Source organism: Gadus morhua, chromosome 5 (assembly GCF_902167405.1).
Source record: "Gadus morhua chromosome 5, gadMor3.0, whole genome shotgun sequence".
In the NCBI taxonomy this organism is placed as follows: domain Eukaryota; kingdom Metazoa; phylum Chordata; class Actinopteri; order Gadiformes; family Gadidae; genus Gadus; species Gadus morhua.
In genome coordinates this window covers 19,731,977-19,751,011 of record NC_044052.1, presented here as the reverse complement: position 1 = coordinate 19,751,011, position 19,035 = coordinate 19,731,977, and the positions used below count along the sequence as shown (strand labels likewise).

At 48.4% G+C, this 19,035-nt stretch overlaps 2 protein-coding genes across 3 annotated transcripts; both read left to right on the top strand.

The window, feature by feature from the left end:
• Positions 1 to 153: 153 nt before the first annotated feature.
• lgmn (legumain) lies at positions 154 to 9,927 on the top strand. Of its 2 annotated transcripts, none has more exons than XM_030356017.1 (14): positions 154 to 354; positions 654 to 813; positions 1,219 to 1,316; positions 2,914 to 2,995; positions 3,223 to 3,305; positions 4,093 to 4,168; positions 4,611 to 4,673; positions 4,785 to 4,851; positions 6,515 to 6,633; positions 6,768 to 6,857; positions 7,209 to 7,418; positions 7,747 to 7,917; positions 8,199 to 8,266; positions 8,676 to 9,927. In XM_030356017.1, the coding sequence occupies exons 2-14, from the start codon at positions 676 to 678 to the stop codon at positions 8,707 to 8,709; spliced, it is 1,299 nt and encodes a 432-aa protein (XP_030211877.1). In that variant the 5' UTR covers positions 154 to 354; positions 654 to 675; the 3' UTR covers positions 8,710 to 9,927. The 2 variants fall into 2 exon arrangements, with proteins under 2 accessions (XP_030211877.1, XP_030211879.1); XM_030356019.1 differs by having other exon boundaries at positions 251 to 354; positions 620 to 813.
• Positions 9,928 to 10,297: 370 nt separating this feature from the next.
• Positions 10,298 to 18,194, top strand: chp1 (calcineurin-like EF-hand protein 1). Its single transcript, XM_030356023.1, has 7 exons — positions 10,298 to 10,733; positions 11,027 to 11,099; positions 12,869 to 12,949; positions 14,583 to 14,710; positions 15,106 to 15,167; positions 15,902 to 16,024; positions 16,353 to 18,194. Exons 1-7 carry the CDS (start codon positions 10,667 to 10,669, stop codon positions 16,404 to 16,406), a joined length of 588 nt encoding a protein of 195 aa, XP_030211883.1. The 5' UTR covers positions 10,298 to 10,666; the 3' UTR covers positions 16,407 to 18,194.
• Positions 18,195 to 19,035: the final 841 nt, after the last annotated feature.

Sequence of the window (19,035 nt, the reverse complement as noted above, 5' to 3'; positions counted from 1 at the left end):
GTGCAGGGGAACACTACATGCATTATTCCAAACGTATATTACATGGTACAGGCAACAAGTGGTATTATTTACGAACTGAATGTAAAGTATCCAGTGCAGTAAACACTGGCCGGTTAATGTTTAAGGCATTACACGGCCTGCGGTGTGGAGCGCATGACCCAGACCCAGAGCACCGCCCTCCGAGCAAACCCATTGGCTGATATGAAGCAAGTCCCGCCCTGCTATGTGAAAAAAGTCCAGTCACTGTTTTTCCCGAAAGTCTTGCCTATAAAGATCCATCCCGTAACCCTCAGCGTTTATGCTGTGCACACACTTGAGGATTAACAAAGAGTCGCTTCCTTCGCTTCAATAAAGGTGATATAAGTTCGCAATTATTTTGCTTTCTCTACACGGACATATTGGTTAGGAGGGTGTCATGTTGTTCTTGTTGTTGTTTTTGTTTACAGCCGTTTCAGGCGTTTGGAGATGCGCTAAGCTCTAAGCTAACGTTGGCAACAACAACCAACTATGGTGCCACTATCTCATTTGTTTTTGTAGAAACACTCAGTTTGTTTATTGATCGCTGAAGTGAATCCCGTCAATCCAAACACTGAACCCAGTGCGCATCCTTTTAAAATAGATCCATATTCTCCACCTCTGTCCTCCTCCACCAGGACACTGTCTAGACAACGAGCGATGTTCACCCCGGTGGTCGTCCTGCTGGGCCTGGGTCTGAGTCTGACCCATACGTTCCCCTCCCAAGCCCCAGAGGCTGGGAAGAACTGGGTGGTGATCGTCGCTGGCTCCAGCGGCTGGTACAACTACAGACATCAGGTGAGAAAGAACCAATGTCCCTCAGTAACAACCATCTCCACCGCGGGAAATTAAACCAGACAATCAACCTCTAACTGCAACACATAGACTTGTGGGTTTTCTTGGTTTTAGAGAGTCTTTGTTTGGTTAAGGTCATGCTCTAGGATTGGCTTTGGGAAAGATAAGTGTTCAAAGATAAGCTTGGACACACACACACACACACACACACACACACACACACACACACACACACACACACACACACACACACACACACACACACACACACACACACACACACACACACACACACAGTTGTGTTTGTGTACCTCTGCAGTGCCTACTTATTTGTTCATGTTCTGTGAATTATAAATAATAAGTAACTGTTGTTGGTGGTGATTAAAGTGTTGAATTTTCTGTGTCCAGGCCGATGCATGCCATGCCTACCAGATCGTCCATAAGAACGGCATTCCTGACGAGCAGATTGTGGTCATGATGTTTGACGACTTGGCCACTAACGAAAAGTGAGTTCTGCTTCTTTAGAAATTCCCCTGATAGAGAACAAACACCCTCCCAGATTTACCAATTCACCCACATCCTAGCTAGCTTTGTCGTATACGGGGAATGTGTTAACCTAATATTGTTAGTGCTTGTCACTTGGTTCTATGAACATCCTTACTGTACGGACAGCAATATATTGTTGTTTCTATTTCTTCTGATGCATGCACTTTGTCTGCCTAATGCCCTAAATGTAGATGTAAATGTATTCACGGTGTTAAAGCATTATACAGGCTACAGCTGTGAGCATGGTGTCTAGATTTGCATTGAAAAATGGGGAAGTCAATCAAAAGATTACAGTATAATGGACATTTAACAACGTAAGCCTAACAAACCAGAATGACAGAACAGGCAAACTCGGATCAAGCCACTGATAATAGTGGCTGAGTCACATGGAACTGATTTTGGAGGCTTTGGTGCTTCCAATCTGATCTTATCCTGTTAGAAGCTCTTGTGAATACCCAGAAGTAGGCTTGTTGTCAACCATGTACATCCAACAATGTTTGAATCATTGAATATGTTCCTGGATAGGAATACTTTAATGTATTCACTTGCATTTAGTGACATCCTGGGATCTTTTATAGACTATTTTGTTATACGAATGAACAAATCTGTGATCCTCATGGGCTGGCCGATCATGCATGACCCAGAAGGCGTAACGGATGAGACGTTACGGTCTGTCGCTGGCGTCGAGCCACCGGACAGACTCGCAGTTCTGATGCCCGAGTGTGACTCAACAGTATCTGTTGTCATATTGAGATGCTGGTTTTGAGCGACATTTAACACCCGTACTGCATATCGGTTAGAGACCTTGGAAGAATCTCGTTGTGCTCTGCTACGATCCCACGGAACAGACGAGCGTGTGTTTGAGGGACAAAGGGAAAGTGTGACCTGATCATACGATGGTTGGCCGGGGCAGCCGGGCCGTGCACGTGATCGCGCAGTAGAGATAACGGTCGCGAAGAACGATCGCAGGGTTTTACAGCCTTGTCATGTTTTGTTTCATTCGCCTGCTGATCGGTCAATCATCTCCATATTATTGTCATCATGTTGTTGTGCAGCAGATGTTGACTCAGCTGTCCATGAACTTCCCTCAATGAGTGACTGGCTGCTTCCCAAAACGATGTTCATTGGTCGCACACTGTAGCTTTTTTGTTTTTGTTTTGAGGACACGACCAGATGCAGTGAGGAAGGCCGAGCAGGAGGAAAGGGAAACGGCTGAACCTCTATAGTTTTGTTTAAGTTTGCCGTTGTTGATCTGGGCCGATCAGAACCATCAGACTCGCTTTAGCGGTGTATGTCGCAGGAAGTAGTTGGAAAGCCCTTCCTGCGATGGGCAAAACTGATGATGCATCCTTACTGTACACCTGCTTACCGTTTGGTATGCTAGTGGATACAAGGGGGATACGGGAAAAACAACGTTCCGTAGGTTCTGGTGAGAGGAATCGTGTAGAAGGACTATTGGTACGCACCCCTCATGGTCTATGCAGCGAGGGGCGAGTGTCTACGGAACGACAATTGGAACGCAGCCGATGACCGTCCCATCTCTGTCCCCCTCTGCAGCAACCCCACCCCCGGCGTGGTGATCAACCGGCCTAACGGCACCGACGTGTACAAGGGCGTCCTCAAGGACTACACCGGAGACGTGAGCACCGCCCCTCAAACACGCGGGTTCAAAATCCACACATGGTTCTGAACCGAAGCGATTTTCAGAGTGGGCCGCGTGGAAAGGGACAAACCACCGCCATGGTTTTAAGTGTGTGTGTGTGTGTGTGTGTGTGTGTGTGTGTGTGTGTGTGTGTGTGTGTGTGTGTGTGTGTGTGTGTGTGTGTGTGTGTGTGTGTGTGTGTGTGTGTGTGTGTGTGTGTGCAGGCGGTCACACCAGAGAACTTCCTTGCAGTTCTGAAGGGAGACTCCGCCAATGCGAAGGGCGGTTCTGGGAAGGTTCTCAAGAGGTGAGTTATAACCTGATATAATAATCAGGACTAGGAATTTATTGTCATGAAAGAACTCTGACCTGGTTTGGTTTGATCATGCTACTCCAAGCAAGCAAATCTTGAACTTTCTTTGTCTCTCTGTCTCTGTACCATTGTCTCTCTCTCTCTGTGTCTCTGTCTTTCTCTCCATATCTACTGTTCTCTCTCTTTGTCTCTCTGCCGTTCTCTCTGTCTCTCTCTCTCTGTGTCTCTCTACTGTTCTCTATCATTGTCTCTCTCTCCGTCTCTGTGTGTCTCTCTACCGTTCTCTATCATTGTCTCTCTCTCTCTCTCTCTGTCTCTGTGTCTCTCTACCGTTCTCTATCATTGTCTTTCTCTCTGTCTCTGTGTCTCTCTACCGTTCTCTATCATTGTCTCTCTCTGTCTCTCTGTGTCTCTACCGTCTCTATCATTGTCTCTCTCTCCGTCTCTGTGTCTCTCTACCGTTCTCTATCATTGTCTCTCTCTCTGTCTCTGTGTGTCTCTACCGTCTCTATCATTGTCTCTCTCTCTCTCTCTCTGTCTCTCTACCGTTCTCTATCATTGTCTCTCTCTCCGTCTCTCTGTGTCTCTCTACCGTTCTCTATCATTGTCTCTCTCTCTCTCTCTCTGTCTCTGTGTCTCTACCGTCTCTATCATTGTCTCTCTCTCTCTGTGTCTCTACCGTCTCTATCATTGTCTCTCTCTCCGTCTCTGTGTCTCTCTACCGTTCTCTATCATTGTCTCTCTCTCTCTCTCTGTGTCTCTCTACCGTTCTCTCTCCCAGCGGCCCTAACGACCACGTGTTTGTTTACTTCACGGATCACGGCGGTCCTGGCATCCTGGCGTTCCCCGACGACGAGGTGAGCGCTCTCACTTCCCACTCCCCCCCCCCCCTCCCCCCCCTCCCTTTTAATACCTTACCTGTGAATAAAACACGCCTGACCGGATTCTACTGATCAGTTGAAACTGGTTTTTGCAAAGCTTCCGCTTCTCTGCCAGGCTGAGTCCGATGCGCCACTTGTGATGTCACAACTGGGTGGAGTCTGCCGGGGCCAGTGACCGAGCCCTCGTGGTAGAAAGGGGGTGTGTTTGGATATCTGATGGGTCCGTGACCCCACCTGAGGAGTAGACTATTTCTATGCACTCTCAGGGTTGGGTCTCTGCCGGCGGTCCGAGGTCAAATGTCAACCCCTCCCCCCCCCCCCACACTTAAGAACGCGTTCCTGAAGGCACAGAGAAAAGCTGTTCAAGTATTTAATTATAATTCTCCCTCCCACTCTCTCACTCTTTCACTCTCCACAGCTCCACGTTAAAGACTTCCAGGATACCATCAAATACATGAGGGACAACAAGAAATACCAAAAGGTGCTGTGTGCAGACAGACTCACCCTCTCGCTCACTCACTCTCTCACTCTGACAGTATGGTGATGTGTGAGCTTGTTTTGACCTTTTTATCTTATCTTTCACACACACCAGATGGTAATGTACATCGAGGCGTGTGAGTCCGGCTCCATGATGACCGACCTGCCCGAAGATATCGATGGTGAGCTGAACCTTAAACTCTCAAGGAACCCAGATCACCTCACTAGCTCCAATCCTAGGGTCAGGTCAGATCCTCCCTTCCAGGAGGCTGAGATCCTCCCTTCCAGGAGGATCTGACCAAAGATGGTGAAACAGTTTAAGATGGTCAAGAAACAGGATCTGACCAAAGATGGTGAAACAGTTTAAGATCGTCAAGAAACACACCAACACCAGCCACGTGCAGCAGTTTGGGAACAAGGTGTGGCCTGGCAGCCTCTGTTCCTCAAAACCTTGGGGTCCCACCCCCAAATGAGGACCTAATTTGGGGGTGGAACCCCATTTTGGGGGGACGGCCGATATGCACACAGGGACGTGGGAGATTGATAGTTTATAAATTTGAGCTATTTGACAGTAAAGATTTTATTTGAATTTTATGAAGGTAGATGACTACCTGAAAATTAATTGGGAGCAAGTAAGCCAAGTCCCTGGGAAGTGACATAAGTTATGGGGAACAAATGTGTGGGGAAGCAGCTGTGTACCTCTATCCTCCACACTTCTGATTGGTCGGTTGGGTTCCCCACAGACCCCGGCCCATATGAAGGTTCACAGCCCTCTGGGCCTCAACTCCGCCGATGGGTGTTTCGGTCCTGAATCCATCATGCGCTTTAAAAACCAAAAAAAACAACATTTTGACAGATGAGTCGTCGTTTCTCGATTGCTTTCTTACACGTCAGCACGTATTGCAGATCGGATTTATCCCCTGTTAGGTTCAGTTCCCGTTTGCGCCCGCCGCGTGATCTGATCCACATGACCTTAACTGCAGGTCAAAGGACTGACTGACTGACTGACTGACTGACTGACTGACTGACTGACTGACTGACTGACTGACTGACTGACTGACTGACTGACTGACTGACTGACTGACTGACTGACTGACTGACTCACTCTACAGTCGCATGGTTGCAGTGTTTCTGGTTCGGAACATGGTCAGGCTATGTTCACACACGCAGGCCACTAGTATCATGACTTCCCACGTGACGGCCCCCCCAGAGCCCGTGGGAACCACCAGTCCCACTGGGGTCCGGACCAACTCTGTCCCTTACGCCTCATGCCCACTGCACCGTCAGTCAAAGGACGTCGGAAGGCTTGGCTGACGGATGGGGGAGCTTTCCGGGGTCTTCGGAGCCCGAGACATTGCACAGATTTGCATACGCGATCTGATTGATGACGGATCCGCTGCCGAAAAAGTTGAAAATTGTTCAACTTTTTGACGGAGCGAACGGATCCACAATGCACTGCGTGTCCGTCCCCATTCAAAGTCAATGGGGATCAGTCAACGGACGGAGGCAGTGGGCAAGAGGCGTTAAGGACAGGCTGGATACCTACACTGGGATTCGAAACCAGAACCTTTCGGCCTCGGGAGTTAAACAGCCTCTCCAATGCACCACTCCCGCCTTGCCCTGTCTTTAACATCATATTTTATACAAAGCAACGTGCTGGGTGTTCTAGCCTCGCTGCGGCTGTATGAGGGCTTTTGGTTACAAATCTAAAATCCTGGCTATGACTTGACTTGAGGAAGTGGGTTGAGTACGAGCTGCCCAGTGAAACCTCAGCAGCAGGACTCTAGGCGTAGAGGATGAACCAGGTTGTGTGACCCGTCCCCTCCCTGTCCCCCCCTCCTGCAGTGTACGCCACCACGGCCTCCAACTCCCACGAGTCCTCGTACGCCTGCTACTACGACGAGAAGAGGGACACCTACCTGGGAGACTGGTACAGCGTCAACTGGATGGAAGACTCCGACGTGGTGGGTGCTTTGGCAACGGTTAAAACTAAACCGTTTGGATATCTTTGTCATTTACAAAAAAAGGGGTTGATTCAGTGGGTTGATTGAAGATCACTTCACGTCTCTCCTTTGTGTTTCCCCAAAACCCTTTCCAGGAGGATCTGACCAAAGAGACGCTGGTGAAACAGTTTAAGATCGTCAAGAAACACACCAACACCAGCCACGTGCAGCAGTTTGGGAACAAGGTGTGGCCTGCCAGCCTCTGTTCCTCCAAACCTTGGGGGGTCCCGCCCCCAAATGATTTCCCGACCCCAAATGGGGGCGGGACCTCATTCGGAGGGGGGAACCCCATTTTGGGGGATGGCCGATTTGCACACAGGGCCACGGGAGATTACTAGCTTATACATTTTTGATATTTGACAGTAAAGATTTTATTTGAATTTTATGAAGGTAGATGACTACCTGAATATTGATTGGGAGCAAGTAAGCCAAGTCCCTGGGAAGTGACATAAGTTATGGGGAGCAAATGTGTGGGGAAGCAGCAGTGTTCCTCTATATCCTCCACACTTCTGATTGGTCGGTTGGGTTCCCCACAGACCCTGGCCCATATGAAGGTGATGGCCTTCCAGGGTAACTCCATGGCCGGCGCCCCCCGAGCCCCCCCCATGACCCTGCAGCCCGTGGTGGACCCCGACCTCACCCCCAGCCCCGACGTGCCGCTGGCCATCCTGAAGAGGAAGATGATGGCGTCCAACAACCTCCAGCAAACCAGGGGCCTGCTCATGGAGATCAGCACCCATCTGAAGGTGAGATAGGTGCCCCCCCCCCCCGCCCCCATTAACCCGGTGCTGGTACTGGTTTAGTGTTGATCTACACGCCAACTCTCAAAGAACCAGCTTGATTTTCCACAGACTTGAGGGCTAGAGCAGAGCCAGGTCAATGCATCAGAGCCATGCTACCCCGTTGTCCTAGCAACGCGTCGGGAGGTTAAAATTAACGCTAAAATTAACTTCCTTGTTTGTTCTTTCGTACGAATTTGACAATGGACGGATCCATTGAAACTTAAAAAAAATCGTGTGTGTGTGTGTGTGTGCGCGTGTCCGTGTCCGTGTCCGTGCATGTGTCCGTCCCCAGATCCGGGAGGTGCTGGCCGACAGCATGCGGCGGGTGGTGGAGGAGGTGACCGGGGACTCTGTGCAGGCCCAGGCGGTCCTGAACTCCTGGTCCACCCTCACGCAGCATGCCTGCTACCAGAGCGCAGTGCGCCACTACAAGACCGCCTGCTTCAACTGGCACAAGACGGAGGTAGGCCAGCCAAATGTTGGTGACGGAAGGGAGGGGGGGGGGTTTCAGTTCCCTAATTTTTTTGCAGAGTACCGTGATTTTTGTCACTTGATGGGTGGAAGAGCGAACGGGCATGGTTGTACGTTCCAGTGTCCCTCTCTGTGGGCATTGGATTACTGAATGACTGATCCTAATTATTGACCATATTACGAAAGCGGGTCTGCCAGGCTCCTTGTTATTACCGTGTCATACCATGTGTTGTCAATGTCTGTATTGATGTTTGCTGCCCCCTTGTGTTGCAGTACGAGTATGCAATCCGCCACCTGTACGCCCTGGTCAACCTGTGTGAGAGAGGATACGCCACAGACAGGTGTGTGTGTGTGTGTGTGTGTGTGTGTGTGTGTGTGTGTGTGTGTGTGTGTGTGTGTGTGTGTGTGTGTGTGTGTGTGTGTGTGTGTGTGTGTGTGTGTGTGTGTGTGTGTGTGTACACGCTCGTACCAGGGAGCAGAATAGACCCGGTTCAAGGGGGGCAGGATAATGCAGGTGGATGGTTGGTTTGACTCCCAGTCAAAAGCTTCTGGGTTCAAACCCCTGTGTCCGATGTCTATCTGGAGGCAACCTTGAGCCATACGTCCCCTACCTGCTTCTTAATAACACCAAGTCATTCATAACAAAAACATACTATAATAATACCTACGGTAGTGTATCAGCCAGAACTCCTATGAACGTTTTTTTTTTTTAGGATTCATCCTATTGACCGATATGAACTGTCTCTCCAGGATTCTGCAGGCCATGGATGCTGCGTGTTACTGAGTGAGGACGCCTCCCGCCGAACCAAAGAGCGTCTGAGATGAGACCTGAGGATGAGGAGGATGATGATGAAGAAGGTGGTGATGATGACGAGGTTTAACGGGGAACTCTTCTGAGAGCATGGCTCCTCTGCACTTTTAACGAATCAACCACACGTCCAGCTAAATGTGTTGCTTTTGTTTTGGATGCAGACTTTTACACCTATTTTGGTTTGTTTTTTAATCTGGTTTCACACATGTTTTAAGTTGTGGTTTTATGATGGATGCACTGCGAATGAGTCTGTTTTAACAGGGTATTTTAACCACTTCCAATTTTTTTTCTTTTTCTTTTTTTATGATTTAGTTCTTCAATGTTGGGCGAATGTGGCCTGCCAGTGTATTTCGATTTATTTTGCACATTAAGACTTTAAGCTTGCATATCGTCACCCTCTTAAAGTAATGGCCTAAGTCACCTTTTTGCCAAAATGATTTTCTTGCCTAAATCAGCTCTTTGTGATGCTAGCCACCTCTGGTAAAATCCCCAACATCCTCAGTTGAACAGATCATGTGATCCTACCCGTTTAGTGTAATGGCCTATGTCAAGAGTGTGAATTAGGCCAATTTATTTTGCCTAAGTCACTAGACAAGAGTGACTTAGGCAATTTTATGAGCGTTTCAAGATGGCGGCCACTTCCAAAAAAAAGAAAGTCTACCAAGCTAGTGAAGTTATTGCCATGATGCAGGACTCGTTCCATACAAATGTTTGTGGCATAGGCCTACCCTTCCTCATGGTCTGTTACAGTAGTGGGGAAAAAAAGAAATGCACTGTTTTGCCTCACTTATTCCAGAATTAATTCGGCCCAAGTCAGGTTCAAAATTTAGTAAATCACAAAGGCATGTTCATAAATTGGCCTATGTCATCTTATCCTCTTATGTTACACAATTGACTGACATCATTATTTGTATATCAATAGTAATCTATTGTCATAACCTTTGTGTTTGAAATGATTCATAAATATCATATACTCTATATATGGTTCAGTTTTTTCTGTTTTCTGAACAACTTGAAAATATGACTTAGGCCATTACTTTAAGAGGGTGACGATATGTGGCTTGGATGAGTCAAATACGTACTGATTGCTGATCAAATATTCTAAATGCGTACTGCCGCCGATCCTAGGCACGTTTCGTCAATCACGCCCTGCTCCATCGTTTTGGAAAATAAAAAAACACTTGAAGACATCGTGGGTGTACTTTTGAATTTCTTGCATCATTATTCAAACCTATTCACCTGAAGAAAACATTATCGGTAATTTTAAAAGCTTTTAAATGTTTTTATTCCGTTTTTCTATCTCAAATCTTGGCAATTATGGTGTTTTCGAAGCTAGAGTGTATCACTACAATTGTGTTTCTGGTCCAATGGTCAAGATTTGGGGCATTTGGCAGATTCTTTTAGCCAAGTACATTTGTCAGAAAAGAAGAAACTGCATGTATACAGTATATTAAGCGTTCAACACACAAATATTCTGTTCACGCAGATTACTTCTTCTCATTCTATTTCTATGTTTGGACGCTTGGCCACGCCCAGGTCTGACGTCATCGCACTACCTGCCGTCATAGGCTCCGCCCACAGCGAAGAGGCAGGAAGACGGCTAACCGTTAGCGCGATAATATCACACAGAATCCGACAGCCAACCCACATATCACAGAAAAAAAGACCGAAACCTCGTCAGCTGCTCGGTCGCAGTGCCTCCACGACGTTTTGCGAACCCGACCCGTAGCCACCACTACGCGGGTACAGCCTGTTCTTTCCCGGCTTGACTTCCATACATTTGTCATTAGCCGTAACTAGCTAGCTAGCGCTAACTTTTACCCTCGTTTCGACACCCGGACCGAATACTTTACTCAATAACTTCTAGCTCACGGAAGAAGAGACATCGGTCGCCTGGGGCTCGTCTGTGTTAGTGTTTTAAAGTAACGCCATGGGTTCCCGAGCGTCCACGTTACTCCGGGAAGAGGAGATCGAGGAAATCAAGAAGGAGACGGGCTGTAAGTTTCTCACACCAGTCTAGAGTTCAATGATAACCTTTGCCTTTTTGTCTGTCATGTTATAAACCAACGTTGTTATTGGAGATCTATGGAGTAAGTTAACGTTTGATTGCGTTGTGATCGATACGGTATCGGTCAAGGTGTGAACGACAAAGTGCAGATAGTGGCACTCTACACACAATGCCCACAGTCACACTGTGTTTGGACGTATTGTGAGTGATGCACGTCGTCTTGTGAGTGGTTTCCACCCGTGCTGGTTGTAAGCTGATAACATCCTTGTGTTCCCCGACCAGTTTCTCACAGTCAGATCACCCGCCTGTACAGCCGCTTCTCCTCCCTGGATAAAGGGGAGAACGGGACGCTCAGGTAAACACTCTCCCTGGTTGACGTAAAACACAATGACAATGTTTTAAACGGCGGAGGCATAACCTCAGTCCTATTGTTTCCTAGTCCTATGTACACGTTTTCCTATTTGTATGTTTTTAACATTTGTATTGTCGGTGAATCTCGGGTCATACTAGTCTTAGTTGTTTTAGGGTTCATGAGATGATGATCAGCAGACATTTGAGAACGTGTTGTCGGTTTCGGTTGACTTTTATGTCAGCAAACTATGCTTAATTTCGCGCCTGGGATTAATGTTGAAACCTACATGTTTAATTTATTTGTCTTGTTTTGGCATCGTTTGTCTTTAAGGTGCACCGTCTCGGCCAGATATCTCTATTCATCTGCTAGTTCGTAATGTGTAACTCATTGTGTGTGTTGGTAGTTAAACTTGAAGGTTTGGTTTAATGTTCGCTCAGGGCAGGCAGTGGGCTGTCGTTGAAAGAACAGGTAATCATTAAGTATCGTAGAGTAGCGGTCACTTCCCCCCCCCTCACCAACCCCGTCTCCAAGAGGACGTCAACGGGGTCGACAGGCTTACCGTCTGAATGCTAATCCCCGTTTCCTCCTGCGTGACTTGTCTTGTTGATACAACATGTAACCATGCCTGGCTGTCCTTGCGGTGAAGCATGTGGGACGTTTTGCGTGTGGAAGTCGCTGCTGTTGGTGTCTTAAGAGGCCAAGGTGACTCTGAGTTTAACAGTTCATCCGTTGACAAAACAGCGCGGTGGTAAATCTCCACGCCGGTGGCGCTCGTTGGCACGGCGACACCCTCTCATCGACCCCTTTTGTGGCACTGGAACTGCCTCAAAGTCTCCACCGTAAACAGTATTAGTAATACATTTAATTTGAAGGGGCCTTTCTCGGCACTCAAGGACACCGTACAATGATACACAAAGGTCCTTAAAAGGAAACTACGATAAGATAAGGAAAAAATAATAACAATAGTAAGAGACATAGCAATTGGCAACAAATGAAATGAGCAGTTTTAAACAGATGTGTTTTGAGTTGTGATTTGAAATGGGGGAATGAATCGATGTTTCTGAGTTGGGGTGGAAATGAATTCGAGGTGAAGTATTGTGATACTTCAATATGACATGTTTCCTATGTCAGAGTAAATATCTATAAAGTTGTGGGCTACAATAGGGTATCTGTAGACAATGTTGGCGTCACCTGATGGCGGTTATTATGATGTCCATGTGCTCCTTGTCTTGCTGGGTGTGAACGTTATGATGAAGGCCTTCTACGGCACGTGTCACAGTCTTTATTTAAAGATTGTCATTGTTGGTCGGTGATGTCATCGGATCTAATAGCTATGACTCATGATTCGAGGAATGATCCTTTTCTGTAGAACTACATCTCCTGAGAGGTCCAAGGTGAACTTTATTGTCCTCACAAAGTGGAGCGTTTGGCCTGGGCGTTCCCCAGATGCTGCAGACGCATTCAATTGAATTCAATTATATTATTATATGTAAAGCCCTTTATCCCAGGTACAGCCTCAAAGGGCTTAGCAGGCCATATATTTATGACACACTCCCTGACCCTAGCCCCCCAGAGGGCAAGAAAAAAACTCCCTTAAATAGCAAGGAGGAATCTAGAGATTCACCAACTCATAATCTCATTCCACATCCAGAGACGTTAGTTTTGATCATCATCATGAACTAAAGGTAAAATGAGAAGATCCGGACATTCATTGTTCCCAGATGGGCTATTCCTCCTCAGTCGTTCAGTTTTCCTAATCTTCCCCATCGCAGCCGAGAGGACTTCCAGCGGATCCCGGAGTTGGCCATCAACCCGCTGGGCGACCGGATAATCAACGCCTTCTTCCCCGAGAGGTGAGCGCCCCGCCCTGCCCTGCCTGTCGCCCCGTCGGCTGCGGTCCTGGTGGTCCGTGTGGTTCTAAGAATAGCCCACCGCGGACCCCAGTACCAATTAGCCCCGGGCTCAGCCCCGCCGGGGAACTCCACGGGCCGGTTTACCAGACCGCTACGAGGAGCGCCAGGGCGGTCTCCTCCCGAAGCGCATGCTTTAACGGCGTATCCGTTGGTCCTGCAGGCTTGTTTGTGAACTATATAAGGGGTTGGCGGCCGGTTCTGAAACTGTAGTTTTATGGCATGTTTCGTTATGTTTCCCCGTAAAACCAATCCCCTGGATGGGCTCGACTTGCAGATGGGCTTTTAAATGGTTTCACATGGGCCCTTGGGGTTGGTTTGAGTGGGAACAGTTATTAATTATCCGTATAGTCGCTCACCAGCTTCCGCAATAGACTCAAGACTCACTTGTTCAGAGTTCACCTGGACTCTGCATAGCTTCCCCCCTTAACCCCCCCCACTCCCTGTCAAGCCCTTATTGTAAGTTGTACGTAGGGCTGCTCAATTATGAAGAAAATCATAATCACGATTACTTTGGTCAATATTGAAATCTCCATTATTTTGATTTTGAAAACATTATGCATTTATTAATAATTTCTCAAAAAACAACAACTTTGTAAATGAGAACTTTGAAATTTTCCCTTAAAAAATACACAAAATGTTCAAATAAAAAAATTATTTCCAGATATGTATCCAGCTGTTCTGCAATTTCTATAAAAAAAAACAAAAAAACGTTTCAACTCGATTTATATTAGTTGGTGATCGTTTCAGGCTAAAATCAAAATCGCGATCAAAATTCATTTAATCGCCCAGCCCTAGTTGTATGTCCTTGCACTTAAAAATAAAACTTAGTACTGTGTAGCATCTTATGCTAGCTAGCTTGGTTGTAAACAGGGAATGGGTAACCCTAACAATTGTTAGTGCTTTACACTTGGTTCTATGAACAGCCTTACTGTACCAACAGCGATATATTGTTGTTTCTCTGTCTTCTGATAAATGTACTTATTGTAAGTCGCTTTGGATTAAAGCGTCTGCTAAATGCCCCAAACGTAAACGTAACAGCTTTGGAGTCCGAGCCAGGGGTTCAGGGGAATATTTTGTAAAGGTCTGTCTTCAAATGGTCCTCAACCGGTTTTGTGTTGGCTAAACAATAGACGTTGACCTAGCGAGATGGAGCAATGTCAGTGGTGTCCATGGCAACCGTCCAGCTCGATTGGACCTCCAGCGGCGCGCGTCTCTGGCGGTTTATCCTGTGACTGCGCCGCCCTGTGCTGGCCTGAGATTCGAGCTGTTGTGCGGGTGTGTTTCAGCGAGGCCCAGAGACATCAGCTGTTGTCTGGGTGTGTTTCAGTGAGGCCCAGAGACATCAGCTGTTGTCTGGGTGTGTTTCAGCGAGGCCCAGAGACGTGAGCTGTTGTGTGGGTGTGTTTCAGTGAGGCCCAGAGACATCAGCTGTTGTCTGGGTGTGTTTCAGCGAGGACCAGAGACGTGAGCTGTTGTCTGGGTGTGTTTCAGTGAGGCCCAGAGACATCAGCTGTTTTGTGGCTGTGTTTCAGTGTGGCCCAGAGACGTGAGCTGTTTTGTGGCTGTGTTTCAGCGAGGACCAGGTGAACTTCCGGGGCTTCATGCGGACCCTGGCCCACTTCAGACCCATCGAGGACAACGAGAAGAACAAGGATCACACGGCCAGCGAGCCGCTCAACAGCAGAACCAACAAGCTGCTCTGTGAGTCCCCACGCCTCCCACCAAACCATGGGTGCACCTTTTTATAGCACCGTATCATGTCTCTGTTAACTGAAACTCACGGGTTGGTATCACGCACCGCTTCATGCAATACCGACCCTTCCCCTGTGCAACTTTAGGCTTTTCTTAGGTTGATTAGCCTTTTTTGTTTTTTTGCGGGAGAAAAAAATACCCCTTGCCTTGCAACAGAAATGTCACAGTACAGGAGATTCCTGTTAGACCGCACCCATCTGAACTGCGAAACCCAAACCTTCAGCAAACAGTGTTTCTGATTGTCGCCCGGCGCCCGTAGGACTGAAGCCCCTGCCATGTTCACCGCTCCGTGTGCCCCGTGTCCCAAACACTCTTTAAACTCTCTGACCTTCCCCGTCCTTTAGTTGCCTTCCGTCTCTACGACCTGGACCGAGACGATAAGATCTCCCGAGACGAACTGCTCCAGGTAAGACGTGGACAGAGGTGGTGACCCGCCGGGGACATCGTGACCTAAACAAAACCTTCTGTGGCAATCTTAAACACACCTTGTACAAATCATGTCAGAAACAACACACACGCTTCCCAGGAAAAGCCTTGTTCCGCTGTTTGTTCCGCGTTCCAGGCGGTCTGTGGTGATGTCACCTCCTTTAATAACACCAGACTTTCATTTTGATTCAGTGTTATGATCTGCTCAATGCAGGGCAGACTTTGGCCCCAATCAGCTGATAATGATGGGGTTTCTCTTGTGTCACTTCAGGACATGAATCTCCTGTACTCCCATATCCGAGTCTTCCTCCCATCACGTTATCAGCCCCGGTCATAAGACTCCAAACACCAAACACTTCTGTGCTTTGGTTGTGGTCTGAGAGACAGGATTGTCCAGTTTGAAAGTATTGGGTCACATGTGGATTCAGTGATTTTAGACTCTTTCATCCAAAGCGAGAGGAAAAGCCCTAAATCACAGGTAAAGCCTCAAAGGGCTTGACAGGCCATATATTTATGACACCCCCCTGAACCTAGCCCCCAGGAAGGCGTGAAAAAACTCCCTTAATTAGCAAGGCAGAGATCTTGAGAAGGGCCGCAGTCGCGGGGAGCCCTCCTTCCAGGGATGGCCAGGAGTGCAATGGGTGCCCTAATGGGGACGGTTTGCTGGCCGGCTCACCATCTCGCGGTCCCCTAACGCTGTCCCGACTGTCCCAGGTGCTGAGGATGATGGTGGGGGTGAACATCTCAGACGAGCAGCTGGGCAGCATCGCCGACCGCACCATCCAGGAGGCTGACCAGAACGGAGACAGCTCCATCTCCTTCAACGAGTTCATCAAGGTAACCTTTCCTCGTTCCCTTAACGAGCTCATCCAGGTAACCTTTCCTTGTTCCCTTAATGAGCTCTTAAAGGTAACCTTTCCTGGTTCCCTTAATGAGCTCTTAAAGGTAACCTTTCCTTGTTCCTTTAATTAGTTAATCAAGGTACCTTTCCTTGTTCCCGTAATCCGCTCATCAAGGCAATACCCCGTGTTCCACCAGAGATGGCGCGGTCATCGCTGGTTGACTCTTAAAGAGTCCGGTCACTGTCTCCAATTGGGGCTCGAACCCAGAACCTTCGGTCAGCGAGACTCAAACCCCTGCTGTCCCCTCTGCCTGTCTCCTCCAGGTGCTGGAGAAGGTCGACGTGGAGCAGAAGATGAGCATCCGCTTCCTGCACTAGCGGACGCCCCGCCGTATCCCCCTCGGACCTCGCTCCATCTCACCAATCGATTCTCCCCGAGGTTGCCTAACCCCCGCACCGGACACTATGCGGGCCCCCTGCCCCCCCCCCCCCCCCCCCCCCCCCCAGCGTTAGCTAGACACCGAGGTAGACGTGTGTGTTGAGTTTCTGCCTTCACTGTGCTCCTGAACAAAGGGGAGGGGTGCGTGGGTCTCGGGTTGTTGGTTCTCGTAAAGCTGTCACCGTGTATTGTCCTTCGCATCCTGCTGCCTGCCCCGTTCTGCACAGATACTACTTTATTTATTAGCTGATTGATCTCCAACCGGGTAGGGGGGGGGGGGGGGGGAGCATTGACGTCATGGTCGCCAGATCGTATCGCTGTCAAGGTCTACAATAAGTAGGCGGGAAAATCATATTTTCCGGCCGTCTTTCAAAGCATACTCCGAACTGCACTTCAGGAACAGCACCCCCTCTTGGGAAAAGGGTGTCACTGCGACGGGCGTTCCTGATTGACTGAAATGGCGCCGAGTGACGTCATCCGCCAAAACAGTAGCGATCTAAAGTGGCATCACCGGGCACCCTTGGGTGCTGTCCCTGAAGTCTTGGGTTATGATTGTTTTTTGTGTTGAGGGTCCGTAAGCTCTTCTGTTGGTCGCAAAGCACCCGTTCTTTGTCCATATAAATATGCAAATGTGGAGCGCCACCGAGCCTGGAAGCCCCGCCTCCTGTTGTGTTTCAAACTAACCATCCTTTGTCTCCTTGGCCATTTCAAAACCTACCCTTTTGTGACCTCACACATGGGAGGCTCCTCCCACATTCATGACAGTGCAGTGTGTTTGTGTGTGTGTGTGTGTGTGTGTGTGTGTACAGCTTACCAGTCGGTACAGCCCACCAGTACCGTAGGCCTGCTGTAGGGCGACCCTTCCCATCATGCATGATGCGGACGGACACGCCCACCTGTGATGTCACTAAAGGGCTCCACGTAGCTGTAGATGTAACGGCTTACCGAACACGCAAACGCACAGTAGCTCCCCCCCCCCCACCTCCTCCAGTGCCATGCTCGCTGGGTTCACCCCCGGCGTCGCCAACGCTCCCCTGGGGAATCTACGGGGGGGGTTCTGTGAGCGCGGGGGGGGGGCTCACCCTGCTACTGCCAATAGATCGTGGGTCGCTTTAACTTTAGTGTGTTTAGGACTGCAACCCAAAATCAACTCCTGTCCACCGCAGTGGGCCCTACTCTCAGCGGGGGGGGGGGAAAGAGAGAGAGAGGCGTTTGAGACTCTACACACAGTAGATGTTAGGTGGAACCTAACTTAACTGTGGGTTGGTCGGGACGAAGGCCGCTGGAACCAGTAAAGACCGGTCGTGGTTTAAAGGTATTAGTGAACGGTGGATGTCTCTCTTCTTCACACTCTCCTCCCCCCCCCCACCCCCCCTCTGCCCGTCAACAATTAATACGTCGTTTCGGGCGTGAAAACAATGTTGTTGTCGATTGTATGCATTGCTAAATATCGGTCACATATTAAATAGACTAATTACAGGTACTAAAATAAATGTAAGTACTTGGGGTATTAGTTCTCTGTAAATGCCAATATGCTCAACCGAACGTGCAGTTTGGTTTCATTCTTACTTTATGTGATTGTAAAAACTTTTTTGGGCATCATGCTGGATATAAAAACCTGTTTTATTAATCGATATATGAATATCAATCGAATATAATATCATGTTAGTCTATGTATCAAAATGACTTATGCATTTGATTTGAATAAAAAAATAAGTGCCACGCTACTTGTGTCTTATTTACTGTAGGAAGACTGTCCACAAAGATTAAAAAAAAAAAAATCGTAGGTTTTCAAAACCTCTTGTCTGCGCAGACCATGCAGTCACGTGGACCTTTCTATGTTTACATATTTCTATGTTAAAGGCGGGCTCGGCGCATATGATTGACATGTTAACCGCGCAATCGCTATAGATACACGTCAATAGTTGTACGGGTGTAAAGATGGCGTAGGCAGCAGGGTGCGAGAAGAACGGGGAGAGAGGAGATCATCTCCTCTGTGGCCTGCTGGGGCTCCCGGACTGCCCAGTATGCTCCTCTAAATCAGGGTGGTCAAGTGCTGGTCCTCCTGCCGTGAACTAAAGCAGTATTTCCGTTTGGTTAATCGAAGGATGTCCCTGAAAGACCCAGAGACACCTAACCTTTGTTTACCAGTGTGTGGTTAAGCTGCAGCCCCCCCAGCCCACAGCAGTGATGATCGGAGAATGCGCTCTATGCAGCTGGTGAAGGAACCGTCTTCAAGGTCAGTGTCTCACCCTCGATTCTCCCTCGCTCAGCGTTGTTCGGTTTCTGGACGATATGCTGAATATAATTATGATGGTACGTCTTTCAGTTTAAAAAGCGGGCCATGGAACGAGATGTCCGCACCCCCACCCCCCAGAGCCAGACCCTGCCCGCTGGACCCAGGGGAGAAGAACCCCCGCTGCCGTAACCACGAAGAACCAAGACGGGGACCACTTGGAAAGGTGTGCTCAGGGATGTATTTCGGACACTAATCGCTGCCCTGAAATCCAACCATTTGTCAAATGGGGAAGATACTCGTAAAATATCCAAGGCATATTCTGGGATTTT